At 36.2% G+C, this 24,404-nt stretch overlaps 1 protein-coding gene and 1 long non-coding RNA gene across 5 annotated transcripts in view; one reads left to right on the plus strand and one right to left on the minus strand.

Moving 5' to 3' along the window:
• The window catches only part of POLR3B (RNA polymerase III subunit B), a 79,307-nt gene extending 59,920 nt beyond the window's left edge, over window positions 1-19,387 (minus strand). For 2 of the 4 annotated variants that reach the window (XM_058190194.1, XM_058190193.1), the window contains exons 1-9: window positions 19,254-19,373; window positions 17,574-17,606; window positions 14,482-14,538; window positions 12,946-13,010; window positions 12,527-12,602; window positions 12,081-12,181; window positions 6,709-6,800; window positions 5,569-5,686; window positions 4,779-4,887 (exon numbers count right to left, since the gene is read on the minus strand). In XM_058190194.1, the coding sequence (XP_058046177.1) occupies window positions 4,779-4,887; window positions 5,569-5,686; window positions 6,709-6,800; window positions 12,081-12,181; window positions 12,527-12,602; window positions 12,946-13,010; window positions 14,482-14,538; window positions 17,574-17,606; window positions 19,254-19,319 (717 nt within the window). In that variant the 5' untranslated portion in view covers window positions 19,320-19,373. Of the gene's footprint in view, window positions 1-4,778; window positions 4,888-5,568; window positions 5,687-6,708; window positions 6,801-12,080; window positions 12,182-12,526; window positions 12,603-12,945; window positions 13,011-14,481; window positions 14,539-17,573; window positions 17,607-18,471; window positions 18,510-18,611; window positions 18,777-19,253 lie in introns of those variants that run through there. The other 2 variants (XM_058190195.1, XM_058190197.1) reach the window with 2 other exon arrangements.
• Window positions 19,388-19,655: 268 nt separating this feature from the next.
• On the plus strand, window positions 19,656-23,758 carry LOC131202681 (uncharacterized). The gene is made up of 3 exons (XR_009156195.1): window positions 19,656-19,753; window positions 22,362-22,476; window positions 23,426-23,758. It is a non-coding gene; the product is annotated as an uncharacterized LOC131202681 (long non-coding RNA).
• Window positions 23,759-24,404: the final 646 nt, after the last annotated feature.

Genomic DNA, 24,404 nt, shown 5'->3' on the forward strand with positions numbered 1-24,404 from the left:
CCTACCTCAAGATATTAGATGGTGTTCTTTACTTCTCTTTAAAATGTATTTGATTCTGCTATGATTTCCTTTACAGGCTGTTAGATTTTACTTCGTTTGTTGCCACCACATGGGCTGGGAGATAATAGCCTCCAGCATTTGAATACTACCTCTTTTTTTTAATAAAAGTTTTTTATTTTTATTTCTCATAAAACATATATATAAATGTACAATCTCTTTAACCATTCTTATCACACATATTATTGTTTGGTTTCCATATTAGTTCATTCTTCATCCTAAAACTTTAAGATACATTCGGAGTTGCTCTTCTACCATTTCATATCTCCCTTCTTCCACAACAACCATTCCTCTCCTTCTCCCCTCTTACCCTCCCCTCCCTTCTTCTATTCTTTTCAACTTTCTTCTTTCCTCCTCTCCTTTCCCTTCTCTCCTTCCCCTTCGTTTCCCCCACTCCTCCCTCTCTTTCTAACCCTCTCTCCTACTCTTATTTCCACTCCCTTTTCTTCCTCTTCTTTTTCCTTTCTTCTCTCTCTCTTTTCCTCCCTCCTCCTCTCTCCTTCCTACCTATCCCGCTATTCCTCTCCCCTTTCCCTCTCCATTGTTGTGTCCATTTTCAATTCACTATTTTGTCAAGATGGTATTCGAGCAACCTCAATCTTATATTTACCCACATTTTCCTTTCAATTTCTTTTCTATTTTGATGGTTAGACTTATATCATCCTTAACGTACATTTATATAGTACCTCTTTTTTTCATTTTCTAGCATTTGAACATTTCTGAGCTGTATTTCTCTTTTCCTGCAGGTTTACATTTGGCCATCTCAAAAGCCTCTGAAAGATTGAATTGTTACTGACCATGTGGACTAGACTTCAGAATTTAGAGAATATTTATTTTTTGGCAGGGTACAGTAAAAACTATCTTACAACTATATTTCATCAGTCAGGGAAACCAGAGAGAGTTGCATTCAGAAGCAACCCAAAGTATGTACTAGTCCTTCTGGGAGGCAGCAATCCTATTCACAACCAGATCTACACTCCCGTCCCTACAAGTATGGCTCCTTGCAACGTTTTGTCTGGATTCCATTTTAATTTGTTATTCCTTGCCCAGCACATTTGTAACTATAGACAAGCATTTAGAGGAACTAAATGATTATTATAGAGGATAATTAGAACTGCAGAAAAAACAATGGCTACCAACCTGCCTTCCATTGAGGACCTCGATACTGCACGAATCAAAAAGAGGGCTGTGAAAATATTTAAGATCCCTCACATCCTGGACATAAACTGTTTCAACTTCTACCCTCAAAACGATGCTATAGAACACTGCACATCAGAACAACTAGACACAAGAACAGTCTTTCCCCGAATGCCATCACTCTGCTAAACAAATAATTCCCTTAACACTGTCAAACTATTTACTAAGTCTGCACTACTATTAATTTTCCCATCGTTCCCATCACCCATCTCCTTCCACTTATGACTGTATGACTGTAACTTTGCTGCTTGTATCCTTACAATTTATATTGATATTGTTTTCTGATTGCTTATTTGTACCCTATGACTATCATTAAGTGTTGTACTTTATGATTCTTGATGAACGTATCTTTTCTTTTATGTACACTGAGAGCGTATGCACCAAGACAAATTCCTTGTGTGTCCAATCAACTTGGCCAATAAAAAATTCTATTCTATTCTATTCTATTCTATTCTATTCTATTCTATTCTATTCTATTCTATTCTATTCTATTCTATTCTATTCTATTCTTTGTTGCAGAGAAATAGATTTGGGTGTCACGTTGATCATACCCAGCAGTGTTATTTTGAGAAGTATCAGCAACAGAAGGGATTACCATAAACCATATAATAGCTCCCATTCGAAGAGCAAACTCTAAGGAACACCATCTAAAATTTAGCTGTGAGATAGGAATGGAACCACTACAAAGCCATGTGTTTCCAATTTCCATTTCCAATTGTCCCAGTCTATCCAGAAAAAAATACTACTCAAAGCTATTGAGAGAGTTCTGAGAAGCAACAAGAACATATTCTCATTATTGATCCTCAAAAATCAAGCTGATCTAGGTGGTGTCAACCTTATCGTCTGTTCTAAAGCTTGTTTGAAATAGTCAAGATAATCTGCTACTATCAGCACAGCCTGTAGCTGAGACCCCATCAAGCCATGATTTGGATGATTTGCTAGTAAACATATGGCAGAGCCTCATATTAAAAATAAACCCCTTAACGCAGAAAGTTATTTTTAACTAGTCCCCAACAAACTGATGAAGTATTAGTGAATATCTGGTATGAGAGAGAATACTTCCAAGTATTCAAAGAATTTCTACATTATTAATGTATATTACGGTTCTTCAAAAAAAAATCCTACATATTAAGTGCCAGATAACAGTAATTTTGAGAAAATTATTTTATCATACGTTGTTTCATCCTTATTCACTGGTAGAGCATTTGTATCTCACACTCATCCAAAAAAGATGGGCTGTTGCTAACAAATTTCTCCAAAGAACTTAGGGTTGTTTGGGGTTTTATGAGTACAAGCAACTTGTTTTTATACTACATTGACAGATCAACAAATAGACAGATAGATAGATTTGTTTGCGAATCACCACATATGAAAACATTAATATAATCACAAACAGCAACATTTATTTCAAATAATTACTGAACGTAGTGACAATTAATTTCTTGGCAAATATTTTGCAAGTCAAATCCAAAGCATGATAGTATAAGCAGGATTGTATTATTGTAATGTACCATTCAAACACTACAGTCAACTTGCTCTTATCTTAATATCCTACTGCCAGCAAAATATGTATCCATTTCCTATATTAAAAATGCTATCCAGACAGCCAGAGTTTTATCCTCTAACCATGTACACTACTCTAAGAAATGTTTTCTTTCATGAAAAATAAAGATGGGGCACAGAAGTAAAATTTAAATTCATAGCTACTGACACACAAATAGGCAAAGAAGTTACATGCTTTCAGGACATGTGATGTCCTTCTCTGATATGAACAAATAATTGATCTGGCAAAATGAATTGGAAGATTTTTTCTTACTAGGAATAAATTATGTAGTATTAAAACCAGAAAATACATAAAAGTCTTAATCCCTAAAGATAACTTTTCAAAGCAGCCCCCAAACTCAAAGCCATTTTTTGGTTGTTGTATTGCGATCGAGCACTGCCCTCTTCTGGTAATGTTTTTCAGATCTGAGATGTTAATACAACACATCTAAGCTATATAACATTATGGAAGACTTCTAGAAGTATTACCTTATAGAATTCCCAAGGCACAATAAATGAGCAGCATTTACCAGCAGCTGCTCCACAAAAGTTCAATTTAATTGAGAGGCTGCCTTTAAAATATTTACAAAAATACTCATTTTCTTTCAATAGAAAGAAATATATTTTATATATTTCTACTTTATTGTATATATATTGTATATATTTTATTCCAGAAATACATTTTAAGATGGATTTTGAATGGAGAACAGTATTAAAACTGAGCTGATAATGAATTTCCAACCAAAGAGCTCAAAAATCTGGTTAGTGCGTACTGGCATTGGCAACATCTGTTATCCTCAGTGTCACTACTTACTCTATCATAAGGATTTTTTAAGGATTATTTTAATTTGTATATTGATGTTTTATATGCCTGTGAACCGCCCTGAGTCCTTTGGGAGATAGGGCGGTATATAAATTCGAATAATAAATAAATAAATAAATAAGGGAGTCAAACTTGATTTCATTGAGGGCCGCATCAGGGCTGTGCTTGACCTCAGGGGGCCAGGGTGTGTGACCAGCTCAACGTCCATTTTTGGCTGTGACAGCCTCCTGCAGCCCTCTGCCAGTGAAAACAGAGCTTGGGAGGGCTGCACATGCCCCCCGCCCCGAGCTCTCTTTTTGCTTGAAGAGCACCATGGGCCGGTCCTTCACTGTTTCCAGGGCAGCCCCGCAGGCCAGATCTAAACATCCTGTGGGCCGGATCTGGCCCCTGAGCGTGAGTTTGACACCCCTGCTCTATCACAAATAGGCAACCTTTTTGTTCTGGAACTATATCTAGAGTTTTGAGAGCTTGTGATAATCAACATTCATAAAATGGAGACTTTACTGTTCATAAAATGGATGCCGTAACGGATCTGGCAAGGCAAATCACCAATGTAGAAGAAGCCAGTAGTGTTCTCTACCACCTTTTAGGACCGCAAATAGATCTGATGCTTAAGATAGACCCTTTGCCTTTAGTAAGTCAACTTTTAAGACACATAGACAAGCAATAAGGAAGATATTACAGAGTACGATATTTCCCACTCTTGTGCCACATTCGTTTACATTTTTTCTCCTTTCTCACTCACATCTTTTTTTCCCATCTATCCAAGATATTTTCTTCTTCAGTTGCACTTTTGTTCTCCTCTTATAAAGAGACAAAAGAAGAAAGCAGTATGAACATTTTGACCTTGCCCAAATACAACCCAAGTGTTCAAAACCAATGAAACAAAAGTGTTTTTGCAAACCCTATAATATGGAGTACATTGCTAAGATAACCTTCCCCATCCAGGCATTCTCCAGATATTTTTTGAAAACTTCAGTCAGAATCCATTTTAAAAAGTATTTGGTTGGAAAAGGCTGGATAAAAAACAGAGACCTAAATATGATCAGTGGACTTATACACTCAAAAGCTAAAGTTATCACATCATTTTAAATAAATTTTCAAATTTCTGAAGTTCTTTTAACAGTAACATTATTACTATGGTGTTTATTAAGAATACCTTAAAGATTATTGCTATTGGAATATCTTCTGAAAGGGTGTTGTGCTTCAGATAAAACCTTCCTTGCTTCACAGTTATGTTTGTTCGGCTCTTCTTTTCATGCGTAGAACTAGGCATTGGTTGCAAAAAAAAGGAATATAGCATTAATATTTATACTTTTTATTCAGAGAGAGGAAAATGCGTCAAGACTTCTTGTAGTTGGAATTTCATAGCTCCAAAATATGTTCCTGTTGAAAATTAGCTACTGTATCAACCATTTCTCTCTTTTTGGCTGTGCTCAATGACAAGATGACCCAGTCAGAGGACATCTCAAGCATCTATTCCTGACTATAGCTGCCAGGCCACGAATAGCCAAAAAGATTGCTTGGAAGCAGGAAAAATCATAGTGAGCTGCCAGTCAGTGAGAGACTGGTCAGTGGTTAGCCAGAAAAAGAAGTCAGCAGCTGATGGCAGATTATGTGACTAAGTTAGATTTGGAAACAACCATGCCAGAGGTTGGATGATGGAGGGGACTGGTCTTTGTTGATTAGAACAGGACAGAGATAGTGGATTGAGTGCACCAACAGAGCTGAGAGAGACATGTGAGTGAATGCTAAATGGGAAGTTGAAAGATGAAAGTGAATGTGAAGGACATTGAGGATTATCAGTTTGTGACAGGATATTATATTGGGAAGTATCTGAAAAGAACTCTTCCTTAACATGCCCAAGTTCTTGAATAATTCTAAAACAATTTCCTGAATTCCAGTCAAGCTTAATGTAAGAGACTGTTATTCAGTAATTCTTTACCCACCTGGTAACTGATGCACCAACGGTTCCTTTTCTGTCAGCTTCCACTATTATTCGGTTTTTTGATAATTGCTCTTGAATAAGAATGACCTTTTCCACTCCTTTGACAATGAAGTAGCCACCTACCAAATAGAAGATGAACGTTTATTCAGTTGCTGTAAGATTTATACAATTTTGAAATATGCATTTGGAATTTCCTGAACTCTCAGCAAGATAATAAATCCCTGGATAAACCTGGGACTCCTTTCAGTCGGGATATGGATATGAGATGGAAATGGTGTTGGTCACTCTTTTAGATGATCTCTAATGGGGTTGGGACAGAGGTAGTACATCTATCTCTTCTTGACTTCCTGGTGGCATTTATCATGGGTTTAGATGGTATCCTTCCAGGCCAGCTCCACGGGCTAGGAATGGGTAACAGAGTATTGTGCTGGCTCACTTACTTTCTCTGTGGGGCCAGTACCAGTCAGTCAATTGGGAGAAGTCCCATCCTTAACCCTTATTTTATGGGGTTCTGCAAGGTTCAGTGCCCTCTTCATTTCTATTTAACACCTACATGAGCCCTCTGTTTTTTTTGGTTTTTTTTTTACATTTATATCCCGCCCTTCTCCGAAGACTCAGGGCGGCTTACAGTGTGTAAGGCAATAGTCTCATTCTATTTGTATATTTACAAAGTTAACTTATTGCCCGCCCCCCAACAATCTGGGTCCTCATTTTACCCACCTTATAAAGGATGGAAGGCTGAGTCAACCTTGGACCTGGTGGGACTAGAACCTGCAGTAATTGCAGGCAGCTATGTTTTAATAACAGGCTTCTTACAGCCTGAGCCACACCGCGGCCCCTTGTTGTGTTGCATACTGCCCAGAGTTGCATGTTTGTGAGGTGAATGGCTCTATAAATATGCTAATTAAAATTGAAGGAATATCAGGAATCTGAATACAAGCAAATCACATGAAATACTACTACCAATGATGCTGCTTTTTCCTCAAAGGGAGACTTAGTAATTGTTTTCACTGCAACTTTGAGCTGCAAAATCTCAAGATCACACATTAATTCATAATTGCAAAATCTTAGTAATTACTATCTTAAAAGGAATCAATCCGTAATCAAAATAGCAAAGAATATTAGAAAATAAATTTGGAACCTGGATCTAAAGGACACTCATTAAGCTTTGCAAATTCTGCTGGAGTCTTCCCAGTGAGAACACAATTGGAACTACGTAACATTATCGGCATCCTATAGGAAGAAAAACAGCATAGGTTAAAAGGTCTATCAGCTCGTCTTTCAGACAAGTTACCTAAACACCACTGGAAAAATAGTAAGCCAGATAGTAATGGTGGTAGCCGTTTTCGTAGTTTCAGATAATAAACAAAACTTTTGTTTTTATATATGAACAGAGACGTCCTCTATTTCATTGCCAAGGCAAGAAACTATCATAGATCAGCTATGACTTGGATTCCGTTAACGTTATGTATGTTAGTGGGCAGCCAATCATACAACGCAGAAAGAAATAACTTTATTGAACTTTACCTACCAAATCAATGTATAACAGTCCTTTTGGAACTGTTAAACAGGAAACCAAATAATGAGGTATGAATATATGGAAATTTGCTAAATGGAAACATTCTTTATAACCTTCTCTTGCAGCTTTCCATATTTCACATCTGTTTTTAAGATTTGAAATGTTTGAACCAATGCGGTGAATATATGCAAATATAGGAATTACTTTAGCCAAATAGCAAGGATCAAGGCATGGTTTCTATTTATCTGTAACGCCACCAATAGTGATACCAAAATTTACTACATCATAAAACCTGAATTAATTTGCTAACATTAAGTGCAGGAGTTGCTTTATGTTAAAAGGATTTTTCACAGCATGGCTACAATCATGCTGTGCCAACCACTCTATGTTTTAAAAAAATAATTATTTGCACAATTTAAAAAATATTCGTTAGTTTTCTTATGCCTAAAATCCTTTATGGAATTGATATTTACATCTTAAATGCTATCTTTGCAATTCAGTTCAGGTATTCAGTTTCCAACGATGTCCCTTGAGACAGCATGGCTATTTGTTTGCTGGAGATCAATAACTTAATCTGCCAATCATCTTAGAGCAGCAATATAATTATAGGTAGTGCTTGTTTAGTGACAGTTGGGGCCACCAAGTAAAGCAGTCACTAAGTGAAACCACAAGTTTCCTTATGATCTTATTTCAGCTATCCTTTCCTTTATGGATCCGCAAAAGTCATAAACACAAGGATTGATGATGAGGTTAAATTTTCATCACTGTCATAATTGCAAATGATCAATAAATGAGGCAGTTGATAAATGAGACTATCTGTAACCTAATTACTGAGTTGCTAATTTAGAAGGTTCATTCATTTAGTAGAGAAATCAAATTACATAGATGCAAATCTAGCACAAGTATCCCAGAGAAACAAGGTAGAGAAAGCCGAAAGAACTGCTTTTATATGCAATTTTTAAAAAATGATATACATTCAAAGCTGTGTAAGTACTTAACCTAAATTGCTTGAAATGAAAATAGGAAAGAAAATGCAGGTAATTTGTAGGAATCGAAAGTTACCATTTACTCTTGATTTGTCGATAAAACAAAATTGCAATAATGCTACATGGTAAATTGATATTGGAATTGACACTGCAGGAAAGAATTTAATTGCATTTCTATAATCTAATTATCTACCCATCAATTCACACAGGCTCAAGATCCAAAAGATCTAATCAAATCAGAGAACCTTACTCATGCTAAAGTTTTCACATCCTATCTTGTTTCCTCTCCACTGATGTTAATGCATACCAGACTGGAATAAGATCTCCAGCTTGAGATCTATTCCTCCAAAGGACAATCGCTGCTTGCAATCAAACCACATGATGCGAAAGTACTAGGCACAAGCTATGCAAATTGGGTTGGAGGGTCAACAGTCATCATTGACTATCAATTCCCTATGGTAGATGGACATGACCATTTTGTCACCTGTCTACTATGCGAAAGACCCAACAAAAAGTGAGTGTCTAAGCTGCTCTTTGTTGCCCCTTGATTTTCTGATTGCATTAAGGTGGCTGCTGGTTACAAACAAGAAAGCCAACTATGATCTTATAAACAACGATCTTTCATTTCTGGACTGGCAAAATCTGTTTGCAACCTGCACAACCGCTGAAGACCACTATAGAGTCTTCCTACTTGAAATCAATAAAGTCATTAAACTATATGTACCAAAAATGACCACCATGACCAGGAAAAGCAAACTACCCATATCAATAAAAAAGCTTCAATCAAAAAAAAAATTCCTCTGGAAAAGAAACAAAAAAGGCTATGTAGCAAATTTCAAAAACCGCTACAAAAATATATGCAACCAAATAAAAACTGAATGCACAAATTATCACACCAAGCAAGAAGAGAACCTTTTGCGCACAAATTCCAATCGTGCCTTTTATAATTTTGTGAACAATAAACTTAAAGACTCAAGATCCATCCCACCACTAAAAGATTCTAACAACAAAGAATACAATGACGAAACAGTTAAAGCTAACCTCTTCAACAGTTTCTTTGGCTCAGTTTTTGTTAACAGCAATAACACATATCCGACATTCCATAAACGCACTAGCATTGAATATGATGACTTAACCCATATAGATTTCACAGAAGATAATGTCAAAAAAGCTCTTCATAACTTGAAACCATCGCTATCTATTGGACCTGATGGACTATGCACATACTTCTTAAAAAAACTTTCCACTAATATAGCAGAACCCCTAAGCATAATCTTTGACAAAGCTTTCACTACCAGTTCCCTTCCCAAACTTTGGTCACTAGCCACAGTCATCCCTATCTTCAAAAAAGGAGACCCCAACTTAGTCGAAAATTACAGACCGATCTCTCTGTACTGTGTCACCTGCAAAGTCATGGAATCAATCATCAACCAATCCATTACCTCACACTTAGAAACTAACAATCTACTCTCCAATAAACAATTTGGTTTCAGGAAAAAATTATCATGCAACTTACAACTTCTTCACTGTAAAAACATATGGACTACAAATCTTGATCAAGGCAAAACAATAGATGCAATCTACATAGACTTCTGCAAAGCTTTTGACTCAGTAGTACACGATAAACTTCTCCTAAAACTAAAATCCTATGGCATTTCAGGACCCCTTCACAAATGGATATCTGCATTTCTGTCCAACAGACAACAAGTGGTCAAAATTGGCAATGCTCTATCAAATCCTGTTCCTGTCAAGAGTGGCGTTCCTCAAGGCAGCGTCCTTGGACCAACACTCTTCATACTATACATTAATGATCTTTGTGACCATATCGCAAGTAATTGTGTTCTCTTTGCTGACGATGTCAAACTATTTAACACCACAGACAATGCATCTATCATCCAAAAAGACCTTGATCATCTAACCACTTGGTCTAAAACTTGGCAACTCCAGATCTCAACCAGCAAATGCTCAGTCTTACATATTGGAAAAAAGAACCCAAACACTAAGTACATACTTGATGGACATTACCTTACAGATGACCCCACCCGTTAAAGACCTTGGAGTTTTCATGTCAAATGATCTAAGTGTCAAAGCCCACTGTAACTACATAGCAAAAAGGCTCTAAGAGTTGTAAACCTAATCCTCGTAGCTTCTTTTCCAAAACACTACACTACTAACCAGAGCATATAAAACATTTGCTAGACCAATTCTAGAATACAGCTCGCCTGTTTGGAACCCTCACCACATCTCTGACATCAATACAATTGAACGAGTCCAGAAATATTTTACAAGAAGAGTTCTCCATTCCTCTGAAAACAACAAAATACCTTATCCCACCAGACTTGAAATCCTAGGCTTAGAAAACTTGGAACTCCGTCGCCTTCGACAAGACCTAAATTTAACTCATAGAATCATCTATTGTAATGTCCTTCCTGTTAAAGACTACTTCAGCTTTAATTGCAACAATACAAGAGCAACCAACAGATTTAAACTTAATGTTAACCGCTTTAATCTAGATTGCAGAAAATATGACTTCTGTAACAGAATCATCAGTGCTTGGAATACTTTACCTGACTCTGTGGTCTCTTCCCATAATCCTAAAAGCTTTAACCAAAAACTTTCTACTATTGACCTCACCCCATTCCTAAGAGGACCATAAGGGGCGTGCATAAGCACACAAACGTGCCTACCGTTCCTGTCCTATTGTTTTTCTTTTCTTCTTCCTATATATATATATTGATGCTTATACCTCCTAATATTTACTCATATATATGTTTATATACTATATAATCCTTTTTATATGATGTTGTGACAAATAAATAAAAAAAAAATAAAATAAAAGAAAGGGCTGCTACTGAGGCTTAATTGCACAAACAGGGTAAATTAGCATTACAAAAGCAAAATGGAAGTTACTGATCATCACTCATTACCAGTATTTTGCTAGTACAATAAATATCAGCTTTTAAATGCACTAGCAGTTCATCAACAAAACACATCAGGCAATACATTATGTACAAACTGGCATATTCTTAGTTCTTTAAATATGCCTTGAAGCTTAACAAGACCAAAGATCAAACCAGTATAGTTTTTTGGGCCTTTTAAAATGCATAAGGTCCACCTTAATAGTATAAAAGCTCACCAAAATCGGCTTAGAGAAGTATTTTTGAACAGATAATATACTGGCCGATAACTGGCAGTCTATGAATCTAGTATTTATGTGTTTTCATTTATTTAATTGCTTTTTGTATTGCCTTTATTACTTTATAGGTAACTCAAGGTTGTATACATACATAGTTCTCCTTCTTGTTCCTACTCTTCCTACAAATCTGTGAAGTGAGTTGAGCTGAGAGAGAATGATGGGCCTAAAGTCACTCAGCCGGCTTCCATGTCCTAGGTGAAACTAGAACTCACTCTCCTGGTTTCTAGGACAGCATCTTAATACTACATCACACTGGTTCTCCTTATCTTCCTTTTTCAGCATGCCACATGAATTCAAATCTACCGATATAAAATCTAACTTATAGCACAAACAAGAGCTATAGCTGGTACTTAGCTTCAGCATGAAGTCAGACTGCGATGGAGCTGCAATCCACAAGGTAACCAACCTCTAAAAAAAACCTTGGCTTGATACAACTGTTTCTGTGATTAAGAGGATAGTCGCAAAGAACAGCTCAAGCCTAGAGACTGCCTTAGTTATGGGATTCTATTCCTGGGAGTAGAGACCCACCACTGCATATCTTGCCGGATTCAATCTACTATCTGGTCAGTTTCATCAGGTAGATTTATTCTGAGTGTTCTAATCCTAAAATAGATTAAATTCAAAGTGCTAGACTAATATAATGCCTCTGCTTTACACTCAGATGAAAATGACTAGTATTTACAGTATATTGTTCATAAAAGTGCTAGTTGTAATCTTGATGCCTTTTCAGATCAAGGCCATGTGCATTATCCAGCAGAGTTCCTAACTATTTTCTGTTATGTATTAGCTAAGGCTAAATATTAGTTACTTACCTGCCAACAGGTAATGCATTACGAATAATTCTTTGGCTGCCTCGAGTATATTCAATGTCCACTGTAATTGGGGCAGAATAAGTCATATCTCTCAGGCGACACTTAAAAGAAAAAAAATGTTCTATATGTGAAAGTCTTCAACACTTCTTCAAAGCTTTCCTCAGAGATATATTTTAATCATTAGGATTTTATCTATAGCAATACCTATATTACTATCCATACTATTATACTAAAATATTATAGTAGAATTGGTTTAGTGGCTATCAGAAGCAATGGTTAAAATCTGTGCAAATATTATATGCATAAAAATCTGTTACATACATTTATGTACACTATCATTCTAATTTAATAGACAACCCCCCTTAACTGACAGCTTATTGTAAACTCACTCTAATTTGCCTATTGTCAAAAAATTCCTAAGTGAAATGAGGAATAGAACGACATACCTCATGAGGAGAAACAGGTCTTGTTACATTGAAGCTTTCTTCAACATCTGGAGTACCCACATAAATATTGAGATATCTGCAAGGTAAGACACAATAAAAATAATTATAAATAGAATATGAATCAATTGCCAAATATGTAGTTCATGTTTTAATATTATATTTCTATTTAGTTAAACAAATTATGAACATTTACAGAAATTTACAAATAATATATAAACTACAAGAAAAAACTGTTTTTAATAAAACCTATTATTTGTAGGAAAATCATATTGCCACTTAATCCATCTTAGCTCAATCCATTATATTATATCTGTACATCTGCAGCATTTCATAGCAGATTTTATGGATAAAACAAAAACTTCCATGGAAGTTGAAGCTCAGGATATTCAAGCTACAGCCAGAATAAAATTTAGACTTACTTTAAATACCACATTGGATCAGCATCACTTGTAATTTTTTCATTGGCTTTCATTATTTTCTTTATCTGCAAATGAAAGAAGGTTTACATAGGTTGAAGGATATCCTTAATAGGTAGTCCTTGACCTGTGATTGTAAAACCAAAGTTACAACAGTCTTAGAAAAAGTGACTTCCAACCTGTACTTGGACTTATAACTGTTTACAACTGCTTGTAGTCATGTGATTGCAATTTGGGCATTTGGCAATTGGCTCGTATTTACAACCAATTGTAGCATCTTATGGTCACATGATTATGATTAGCTATTTTTGCCAATTTCTGGCAAAAAAATAGCCATTGGGAAACCTGGATTCACTTAATAGCACTTAGCACTTAGAATAGAATAGAATAGAATTTTTATTGGCCAAGTGTGATTGGACACACAAGGAATTTGTCTTGGTGCATATGCTCTCAGTGTACATAAAAGAAAAGATACGTTCATCAAGGTAGAACATTTACAACACAATTGATGATCAATATAAATCATAAGGATTGCCAGCAACAAGTTATAGTCATACAGTCATAAATGGAAAGAGATTGGTGATGGGAACTATGAGAAGATTAATAGTAGTGCAGATTCAGTAAATAGTTTGACAGTGTTGATGGAATTATTTGTTTAGCAGAGTGATGGCCTTCAGGAAAAAACTGTTCTTGTGTCTAGTTGTTCTGGTGTGCAGTGCTCTATAGCGTCGTTTTGAGGGTAGTAGTTGAAACAGTTTATGTCCAGGATGCGAGGGGTCTGTAAATATTTTTTTTGTTTTTTTTTGTTTACATTTATATCCCGCCCTTCTCCGAAGACTCAGGGCGGCTTACAGTGTGTAAGGCAATAGTCTCATTCTATTTGTATATTTACAAATTCACGGCCCTTCTTGATTCGTGCAGTATACAGGTCCTCAATGGAAGGCAGGTTGGTAGCAATTATTTTTTCTGCAGTTCTAATTATCCTCTGAAGTCTGTGTTTTTCTTGTTGGGTTGCAGAACCGAACCAGACAGTTATAGAGGTGCAAATGACAGACTCAATAATTCCTCTATAGAACTGAATCAGCAGCTCCTTGGGCAGTTTGAGCTTACTGAGTTGGCGCAGAAAGAACATTCTTTGTTGTCCTTTTTTAATGATGTTTTTGAGGTTAGCCTTACATACCGCTTCACAGTGCTTTTACAGCCCTTTCTAAGCAGTTTACAGAATATTGTCCCCAATAATCTGGGTCCTTATTTTACTGACCTCTGAAAGATGGAAGGCTGAGTCAACCTTGAGCCTGGTGAGATTCAATCTGCCAAATTGCAGTCAGCTGGCAGTCAGCAGAAGTAACCTGCAGTACTGCATTCTAACCACTGCGCCACCATGGCTCTAATAACCATGTGATTCATTTAAAGCCCACAATAAATATTGTAAAATTGGGTCTAACCTGACTTATGACAAATTCAGCTCCAATTGTGGCTATAGGTTGAGAACTACTATATATTATAGGATTTAATATTCAATAAAACAAAATGACTTACCTCTACATTGATGAAATAATTGAATGAATCTATATGTTGCTTTACAAGTCCTTTTACCTAAAATAGAAAGATTACCTTCAGTGAAGAAAAAATATAGAACTTCTGAACTGCTTAAATCTCATTTAATACTTTGAAGTTTCACTTGAAGGATTTCCATGTTTTACTTAAAAATGAATTTGGTTTTGCATAAATAATTCAGCCATCCTGGCAATGTAAAGATTAGTTTTATAGTGTACATTATGAGATAAGTATGGATTTTTACATCTATTATGCATAATAACTACATATCTATTAGATTGCTTCACATACTAGGTTTCTTAGTAGACATTTAAAACATAAAAGGTGAGGACAACATGTAAGTATAATAAAACTTTTTTTAAAAAAAAAAAACTTGGATTGCATCTTCCAGGATCAGGGAGAATAGGCCTGTAGTAACACTGTTTACTGAGGTACAATAACATGAAAAGACTTACAGTATGCTCAAGCCCTGCTTATAATGAACTAATTGGCCCAAGATAAAGAGGATAAAATGGATCTTCCTTCTGAATCAATAAATATTTTAAAATACAGATATATATATATATATTTGTTTTCTGAGGTTTTCACGGGTGTTTGTATATAGGTCTTTGGTTGTTCGGGTTTTCTCCCATGTAAAATTGGAAGTGTCTTGGCGACGTTTCGACGAAGTCTCATTCGTCATCTTCAGGCTTCAGCTTCGTGCTTCTGGGAGCAATGTGTGATCGCAGCTGTTTCTTCCTTTTAACTGCTAGTGGGGGTTTGAACTGATTGGGTGGGAGCTTGGCTGTGCTCTGATTGGATGGGGTTTTTTCTGTGCTCTGTTTGGCTGGGGGTGTGTCCTGTGTTGGTGGGGGCTTGGTTGTGCTCAGTCTAGTCTGTACTGCAGGGGTATTTGAGCTGGTGAGCTGCATAGCTGTTGTTTGGCTTTGTGGTCGTGCTACATCTTCATAGTGGGTGTCAGTCTGCTGCATGAATGGATTGGAGGGGTTGAAATGGCTAATGTTGCAGCTGCGGTCTGGCTTCTGGTCCTTGGTCGTGCTTCATGATCAGTGTGGGTTTGGGTCTGCTTTCTGGGTGGATGTCGGTGGTGACATCCTGTGTGGACCTTGTGAGTGTGGGTCTGGTGTCATTCCTCGTGTTAGGAACTCGTTTGTCAATAAGGCGGGTTTCCAAATGGCTGGTAGGCGGAGGTGTCATCTCGTTTGTTCATGCTGTGTGGGCGTTTTCTATCTCAATGGCTTCTCTGATTATTCTGTTGTTAAAGTGTTCAGTTTTGGCGATAGTTCTGGTCTTTTAAAGTCAATATCATGTCCTGTGACTTTAAAGTGTTGGACCAGGGAAGAAGTTGGTTCCTCTTTTGAATGAGTTCTTGTGTTCTTCAATCGTGCACTTATTCTTCTGTTGGTTTGTCCAATGTATGTGGTGGGGCAGGCGGTGCATGGGATTTCATATACTCCTTGATTTTCTAACTCAATTTTGTCTTTGGGGTTTCTTAGGATGGTGGATATTTTTCTGTTTGTGCAGAATGCTGTCTTGATGTTGTGTTTGTGGAGGATCTTGCTGATTCTGTCTGTGGTGCCTTTTATATATGGGAGGAGGGCTGTGCCGTTTTCTTGTTCTCTGTCTTGGATTTTAGTGGGGGGTTCTTTTTGGATTAGCTTGGTAATCTTATTTGTTTGGAATCCATTGGATGTTAGTACGTTAGTGAGAGTGTCTAGTTCGGGTTTTAGGTGTTGTTCATCAGCTAAGCATTTTGTTCTGGAGATGAGTGTCTTGGCTACGGAGTTGATCTGTGCTGGGTGGTGGTGTGAGAGTGCGTGCAGATAGCGGTTTGTGTGTGTTTTCTTCTGGTAGATGGTGTGTCCTAGGGAGCCATTGGGTTTTCTGTAGACTAAGACATCCAGGAAGGGAAGTTGGTTATTAACTTCTGTTTCCATGGTGAACTGTATTTTGGGGTGTAGGCTATTGAGGTGTGTGAGGAAGTTGTCAAGTTTTTCTTTCCCGTGTGGCCAGATTATGAAGGTGTCGTCTACATATCTGAGCCAGAGTTTGGGTTTGTGATCAGATTTTTCGCACATCCACCCAGAAAGCAGACCCAAACCCACACTGATCATGAAGCACGACCAAGGACCAGAAGCCAGACCGCAGCTGCAACATTAGCCATTTCAAACCCCTTCAATCCATTCATGCAGCAGACTGACACCCACTATGAAGATGTAGTACGACCACAAAGCCAAACAACAGCTATGCAGCTCACCAGCTCAAATCCCCCTGCAGCACAGACTAGACTGAGCACAACCAAGCCCCCACCAACACAGGACACACCCCCAGCAATCAGAGCACAGAAAACCCCCCATCCAATCAGAGCACAGCCAAGCTCCCACCCAATCAGTTCAAACCCCCACTAGCAGTTAAAAGGAAGAAACAGCTGCGATCACACATTGCTCCCAGAAGCACGGTTGAAGCCTGAAGATGACGAATGAGACTTCGAAACGTCGCCAAGACACTTCAATTTTACACGGAGAAAACCCGAACAACCAAAGACCTATATATATATATATATATATATATATATATATATATATATATATATATATATATATAGGAGCACGAAGCACGAAGCTGAAGCCTGAAGATGACGAATGAGACTTCGTCGAAATGTCGCCAAGACACTTCCAATTTTACGCGGGAGAAAACCCGAATAACCAAAGATCTACACATATATATAAACCTCAGAAAACAAATATATATATATATAAAATCAAACTACATTATTCCTATTGGCTGCTGCTATATTATCTTTCGGCTCACACAAACTCACTCTAATTTTAATTCCAAAATATACTTCTGAGAGTAAAATTGAAAGGAAAAGATGTAATATTATGCAACATATTACAGAGAGAAAAATTAGTAGTCCAGATGAAAAAATAACAAAATGCACACCAAAAATATTCTATTTTAAATGCATTTTCTCGTTATTGTAGACAACAACTGAGTAAAACCAGCAACTATATATAATAACTTTGTGAAAAAAAGGAAAAAGATTTCCCCAATCTGGTTGTCCGTATACTAACCTTCAAAAAAGCTGGAAGTAGTCTCCATTTTTCCTGAAAACAAAAGTACATCAAATCAGTAAAATATATGAAACACAAATTCCAAGAAAAATATTTTATTTTTTAAAAATCAATAGTTTTATAATTATTGTTTTATCCATAGTAGTATGTACTAAGATATATTTATTACAACATGTATCTAGAACAGGGGTGTCAAACTCCTGGCTCATGGGCCAGACATATCATGAGCTGGCCCTGCCCCCACCCGGTTTAGCGAAGGGGGAAAAAGTCCCGATACCTCACGTCCCATGTGACGACGCGAATTTGACACCCTGATCTAGAAAGTCTACTAGAACTTTTTAATTTAAATGAATGAATACTAGTTTAGTTCATTTATATTTTATTTCTCATTCCACAGAATTTAAGAAGTATTGGACTTCCTAACAGATCTCTCATTCAGATTTTCCATAAATTTAGAATTCTCTATTTAGTAAGATGGATAGGGATCTTCAAAACCAGGCTACTTTAGCAAACAGGTTAAATCATGGCCTTAAAGCCAATATAGATATAAGATGATCTTGTTTATATACAATAGCTAACAGATTATTGTGAATAATATAGCATACTGGGACTCACAAATGGTTGCCATAGTCATGGATGTCATGGATGTTAAGCCTTTTGTTTTACTGAATGATTTTTATTGGCCAATGGCTGAAATAAAGTTTCTGTCATAGCATGTTCTAATTCTTGATTATTTCTAAATGGCTCCTGATGTCAAACAGGGATAAATAAACCATGAAGGATATCATGAACCCAAACCAGAAATTCTGGCTAGAATCAGAAACCTGAAAACAAGCCAAAGTGATTAAGCAACATATTCATTCCTAGGAAACCAAAATTCTTGGAAACATTGACTTACTTTGGCAAATCAAGTCTCCCATTAGGTACTTCCATTATTGCTTCTATTAATGATCTACTACTATACCACTGAGTCTTTTATTTTAGTAGGAATTTGTCAAGAAAGATCACAGATAAAGTGCACATATGTGAGAGATACACCTAAAGTTATTGAAGAACGCATGAGCATCTTTCTTCAGTGGTGGAACAAAACTGCTCTGATCAAACACAAAATAGCAACAAACTCCAACACCTGTTGGAGCAACAGCTGTTTTATCCGGGCTTCCTCAAGCTCCAGCAAAGTCAAATTTCCAGGACCTCTGATCTCTAAAAAGAGAAATATGGGAGACAAGAATAGCAATAGCACAAGTACGGTCAAAAGCGGAGATGAATTAAAAACTACCGCTTCAGGAATATAGTATTATACATATAAGAACACTAATACTAGGATATAAACTACCGATTTCTTTAAATCAATCTTTGGATTTCTTGTCTTACAAAACCGAGAATTCTATCAAGGATAGCCCTACTTGTCTGGAGATTGAGTCTCTTTCTAATCACCAGGATGCTGAGAAAGAAAGAGGGTATAACTTCTTACTCTATGCTTCATCTTACAGAGGGATTAATGCCTCTTTTTATAATCTCCAATAGTAAAAAGAGGGTCAGAAAAGGATATATATCATAAAACTGTAATCAGAAGATTCTAAAACTAGATTTACACACTCATTTTTTTTTGTCAGCAACTTTAAAAAGCTTAAAGTTCCACAATCGCTTCCTCTTTTTGATCTCGCTGCTTTCACTCACCTCCACCGTATTTACAGGAGCCGCCGCTTGCTCGGGAGTAAAAGCTCCCAACTCTGCAGCATCCATGCTGCAGAACGCTCCCCTTGCAGACCCAGCGTTTCCTGGGTATAGCGTATGCGTGTATCCTTGAAATCTGTCCCCTCTGCAACTCACCAACTGAAAAGAAGTTCCGTCCAATGCGCTACTAAAAAAGCTTATCGTTAAGAAAATGTAATCGCTTCATCAGAATTAGATGTCAGCTGTTGCCCGTGGGTGTAATTCAGGTTCCTTGGATGAAACTGTCTCACCAAGAGACAAGCCCATTTACCCTATACCAGAGGTCTTCAAACTTGGCAGCTTTAAGACTTGTGGACTTCAACTCCCAGAATTCTCCAGCCAGCTATGCTGGCTTCTGTTCTGGGAGTTGAAGTCCACAAGTCTTAAAGCTGCCAAATTTGAAGACCTCTGCCCTATACTAATCCTCCCAGCCCACTATTTTTCATTGTAAAGAAATTAAACAGGTAAGTCAAAATAATTAGAAACAGTGCTTCGTACAGAACATCCTTTAGGGCAGCGTCTCTCAAACTTGCCAACTTTTAAGTTGTGTGGACTTTAATTTAGTTTGGCTGGGGAATTCTGGGACTTGAAGTCCCTGCATCTTAAAAGTCATTAGGTTTGACGAACACTGCATTAGAGTTTAAAATGTATGTGCGAGTTCAATGTGACACATGACAGCCAGACTTTATTTATTTCATAAATATTAAGAGTCTATCTATAGGCTTCCTTCAGAAGTGTAAAAAGGTGTACCAACTAACATGTCTAAATGCAAAAATCTGAAGAACCACTAGCAGAGAGTTAAGCATATTCTGTGTTTCTATGTGCTATCAGGTGGTTGCCTGGATTGTTGAATCTGTTATATTTTGCATATAAAGTGCATAATCCTGCAAAGAGGTTAGGCAGACTAATTAGCCAAAGGCACCAAAGGATTGAGTTACAATGTCCTGTGCCTGTGCCATATGATGTGGCATATAGACACTAGACACAAGAACAGTTTTTTCCCGAAGGCCATCACTCTGCTAAACAAATAATTCCCTCAACACTGTCAGACTATTTACTGAATCTGCACTACTATTAATCGTTTCATAGTTCCCATCACCAATCTCTTTCCACTTATGACTGTATGACTATAACTTGTTGCTGGCAATCCTTATGATTTATATTGCTATATTGATCATCAATTGTGTTGTAAATGTTGTACCTTGATGAACATATCTTTTCTTTTATGTACACTGAGAGCATATGCACCAAGACAAATTCCTTGTGTGTCCAATCACACTTGGCCAATAAAAAATTCTATTCTATTCTATTCTATTCTATTCTATTCTATATGAAGTAACAAATCCATATTCCTTGGTGCATTAATAAAGTTCAGCATTTTTATCCACTTTATAAAGTTATAAATTTATTTTATAGATTAAAATATAACCATTAAAATATCTGGCACATTTATTTCTAAGCCTACTCTAAATCTGTTGAAATTAGTTTTGTGCATGGATTGAGTGTGGTCAGATTCAGACATTATTATAAAGGAACTGCAATATTTCAGGGAATCAAAAAATCCCATTTTTAAAGCAACAAGTAGTATCTTTTTATGTTTATGCTTAGTAATTCATTTATATTTGCAGAACCTTCTTAAGTATCTCTTTGGACACAGGTATATAAATATATATTTTATACAACATTTTTAAAAATTATTTTTTATTAAACAGTTTTTAAAAGTTTTTAACAGTTTTCGTCTTTGCAACATTTCCTTATCGGTATACATCCACTATTTTATTTTATTTTTATTTTATTTATTTTGTCACAACAATATATGTAAGTATCATACAGAAAGGTTATATAGTATATAAACATATATAAACATATATATGAGTAAATATTAGGAGGTATAAGCATATATATATAGGAAGAAGAAAAGAAAAACAATAGGACAGGAACGGTAGGCACGTTTGTGCGCTTATGCACGCCCCTTATAGTCCTCTTAGGAATGGGGTAAGGTCAATAGTAGAAAGTTTTTGGTTAAAGCTTTTAGGATTATGAGAAGAGACCACAGAGTCAGGTAAAGTATTCCAAGCACTGATGATTCTGTTACAGAAGTCATATTTTCTGCAATCTAGATTAAAGCGGTTGACATTAAGTTTAAATCTATTGGTTGCTCTTGTATTATTGCAATTAAAGCTGAAGTAGTCTTTAACAGGAAGGACATTACAATAGATGATTCTGTGAGTTAAACTTAGGTCTTGTCGAAGGCGACGGAGTTCCAAGTTTTCCAAGCCCAGGATTTCAAGTCTAGTGGGATAAGGTATTTTGTTGTTTACAGAGGAATGGAGAACTCTTCTTGTAAAATATTTCTGGACACTTTCAATTGTATTGATGTCAGAGATATGGTGAGGGTTCCAAACAGGTGAGCTGTATTCTAGAATTGGTCTAGCAAATGTTTTATATGCTCTGGTTAGTAGTGTAGTATTTTTGGAAAAGAAGCTACGCAAGATTAGGTTTACAACTCTTAGAGCCTTTTTTGCTATATATCCTATATATCCATTTTTATATATATAACATATACACACACGTATATATACTATACATTTTTCCCCTTGACATCTATAATCTATATATGTGGTTCCATTATCTTTTATACATATTAACATAATATACTAATTTATAAACATACATTTTTGGTCATATATATTTCTACAGATTTATTACTATTTTCTAACTCCTAAGTCTTCTTTCTTTGATATTTTCCTAGTTTTTGCACCTATCCTCTAACCATTTATACCATTCATTTCATACCAAATATTCCGTTTCCCCCTTATTTTTTATTTCTTTTGTCAGTCTATCCATCTCAGTGCACTCTAGCACTTTTCTTATCACACTTTTCTCTGATGGTATGGTATTATTCTTCCAGTTTTGCGCATACACAATTCTGGCTGCAGGTATGACATGTAATATTAAGTATTGTATTTTTTATTGTAATTTTCTGTGAGCATGCTTAATAGGAATAATTCTGGTTTCAATTCTATTTTTTTCCTGGTTATCGCCTCGAACCACTTTCTTATTCTTATCCAGTATTTTTTGGCTACCGCACACGTCTACCACATATGGTAGTACGTTTCCTGGGCCTGTTTGCATTTCCAGCAATCCGGTGATCTGTTTGGGAACATTTTTGCTAATCTCACTGGGGGTAGGTGCCATCAGTAAAACATTTTATATAGAGTCTCTTTATAGGCTGCTGACATGATCAGTTTGTAGTATTTTTCCCAGTTTCTCAATTTCTGTTATATCTGAAATTTTTTGCCCAGTTTACCATAACTTCTTTAACTACTTCCTCTTCCATTCTAAATCTCAATAGGTAATTGTATATTTTGCTGATCAGTTTTTCTTCTGTCCCTTGTAAGATCTTGTCCAATTCTTTGTGAAATCCGAATAATTCTGAGTCTTTCTTACATCTGGTCTGGATCTGCATATATGGCCACCAATCAATGTCTGTTCCCTGTTTTTTTAGTCCTTGTTTAGTTTTTAGTTTCCCCTGGTCATTTAGCAGGTCTTTATATCTTCTTATTTTGTCTATATCTAATACATTTAGGTAAATTAATGCTTCCATTGATAACCAGGTTGGTATTTTATTGTGGTTCTTTTTAATTTTTGCCATATTTGTAGTAAAGTGTTTCTAATCTGGTGTCTCTGAAAGTAACTATGTGTTTTGTTTTCCCCATCCCATATGAATGCATGCCAGCCTATTTGTAAGTCATGTTCTTCTAGTCAAAATCCTTTTATTTTTTAGATCTATCCAATCTTTAATCCATGTGAGTGCTGCTGCCTGGTAATGCATCTCCCAATCTGGGAGCCCGAAGCCTCCTTTCTCTTTGCTATCCTGTAGTAATTTTAATTTAATACGTGGTTCTTTCCCCAGCCAAATCAATTTTGTTGTTAGTTTATTTAGTTCTTCAAAAAAGTTTTTCCCTAGGTTTATTGGTGCTACTTGAAATAGAATACACATTTTTATAATAACAATAAAATAGAAGTTCTCTTGTATGCAATCTGCAGTTGACTTATTTCTAGTTTCAGTCTCAGTGTGGTAACTTCACGCTTATTTTTTCACTTGCAAGATTTGTCTTTTCCTTTTTCTCCAGGATCTTAAAGAACCTGTAATAGTACTCCATCCTCTATTTTCTCTCTCAGTAACAACCTTGTGAAATAGGTCTGAGAATGATTGGCTAAAATCATCCACCAAGCATCCATAGTTAATCAGGTACAATTGAATCTGAGCCTCTGCAGTCCACGAAGTCCTCTGTTTCCTTCATAGCCAACCTTTTCTAGTTGAGTGTATTATAAAGACGCAGTTTGTCTGGTGATATCAGGTAAGCAAAAACCAAAAGAGGTTTAAGCTTGGAATGGGCACCTGGGCCTGGCATAAAGAAGCAAATAGTGTAATCTGAAATATGTTGGATATTTATGTTAAGTGATTGTCAATTACCTTGTACATAGCATCATCAATTATCTCAACATGTTCCAGATGCTGACTAAAACAGTACAGCCTAATTTAGTGGCTCTGATACAGCATACATTTATTGCCATGTCATTTGTTTTCCTTCTTCCCCGCTTCCCCTTGCCACTAAGGATTGTTGTTACCCTTAAACTATCCACTCAAAATACCAAAAATTACTGTAGATCCAGCAACCATCTAGGCTGCTGTCTTCATGTTTTTGTATTTATACATTAAAATGAGAATCTGCACACATTTTAAATGAAACCAAATTTAATTAATACATTTAAGACAAAAACCACTTAGTAAACCAATTACATACATATCTAACTTTAGCCAAATGAAGTAAATTTACTTCAATAATATCAGTAAGTAACATGCAAGAGAAACAACGGTACTTAACCAAGCATTCTGAACATTAAAGAGATTATGAAGGTTAGTTGTGAGATATTTAAAAACTGTTGAATGGACATACGTATCATGCTATATTAAAATGCCCCTTTCAAGTCATTTATAAAAACCACACAGTATCTTCTGTATGGACATTGTACAATATAGATAGGTTAGATTCATACACTTAATTGCAATTAATATCCACTGAAATAAATGGGATTTGCTCCGTTTAA

Source organism: Ahaetulla prasina, chromosome 7 (assembly GCF_028640845.1).
Source record: "Ahaetulla prasina isolate Xishuangbanna chromosome 7, ASM2864084v1, whole genome shotgun sequence".
NCBI lineage: Eukaryota > Metazoa > Chordata > Lepidosauria > Squamata > Colubridae > Ahaetulla > Ahaetulla prasina.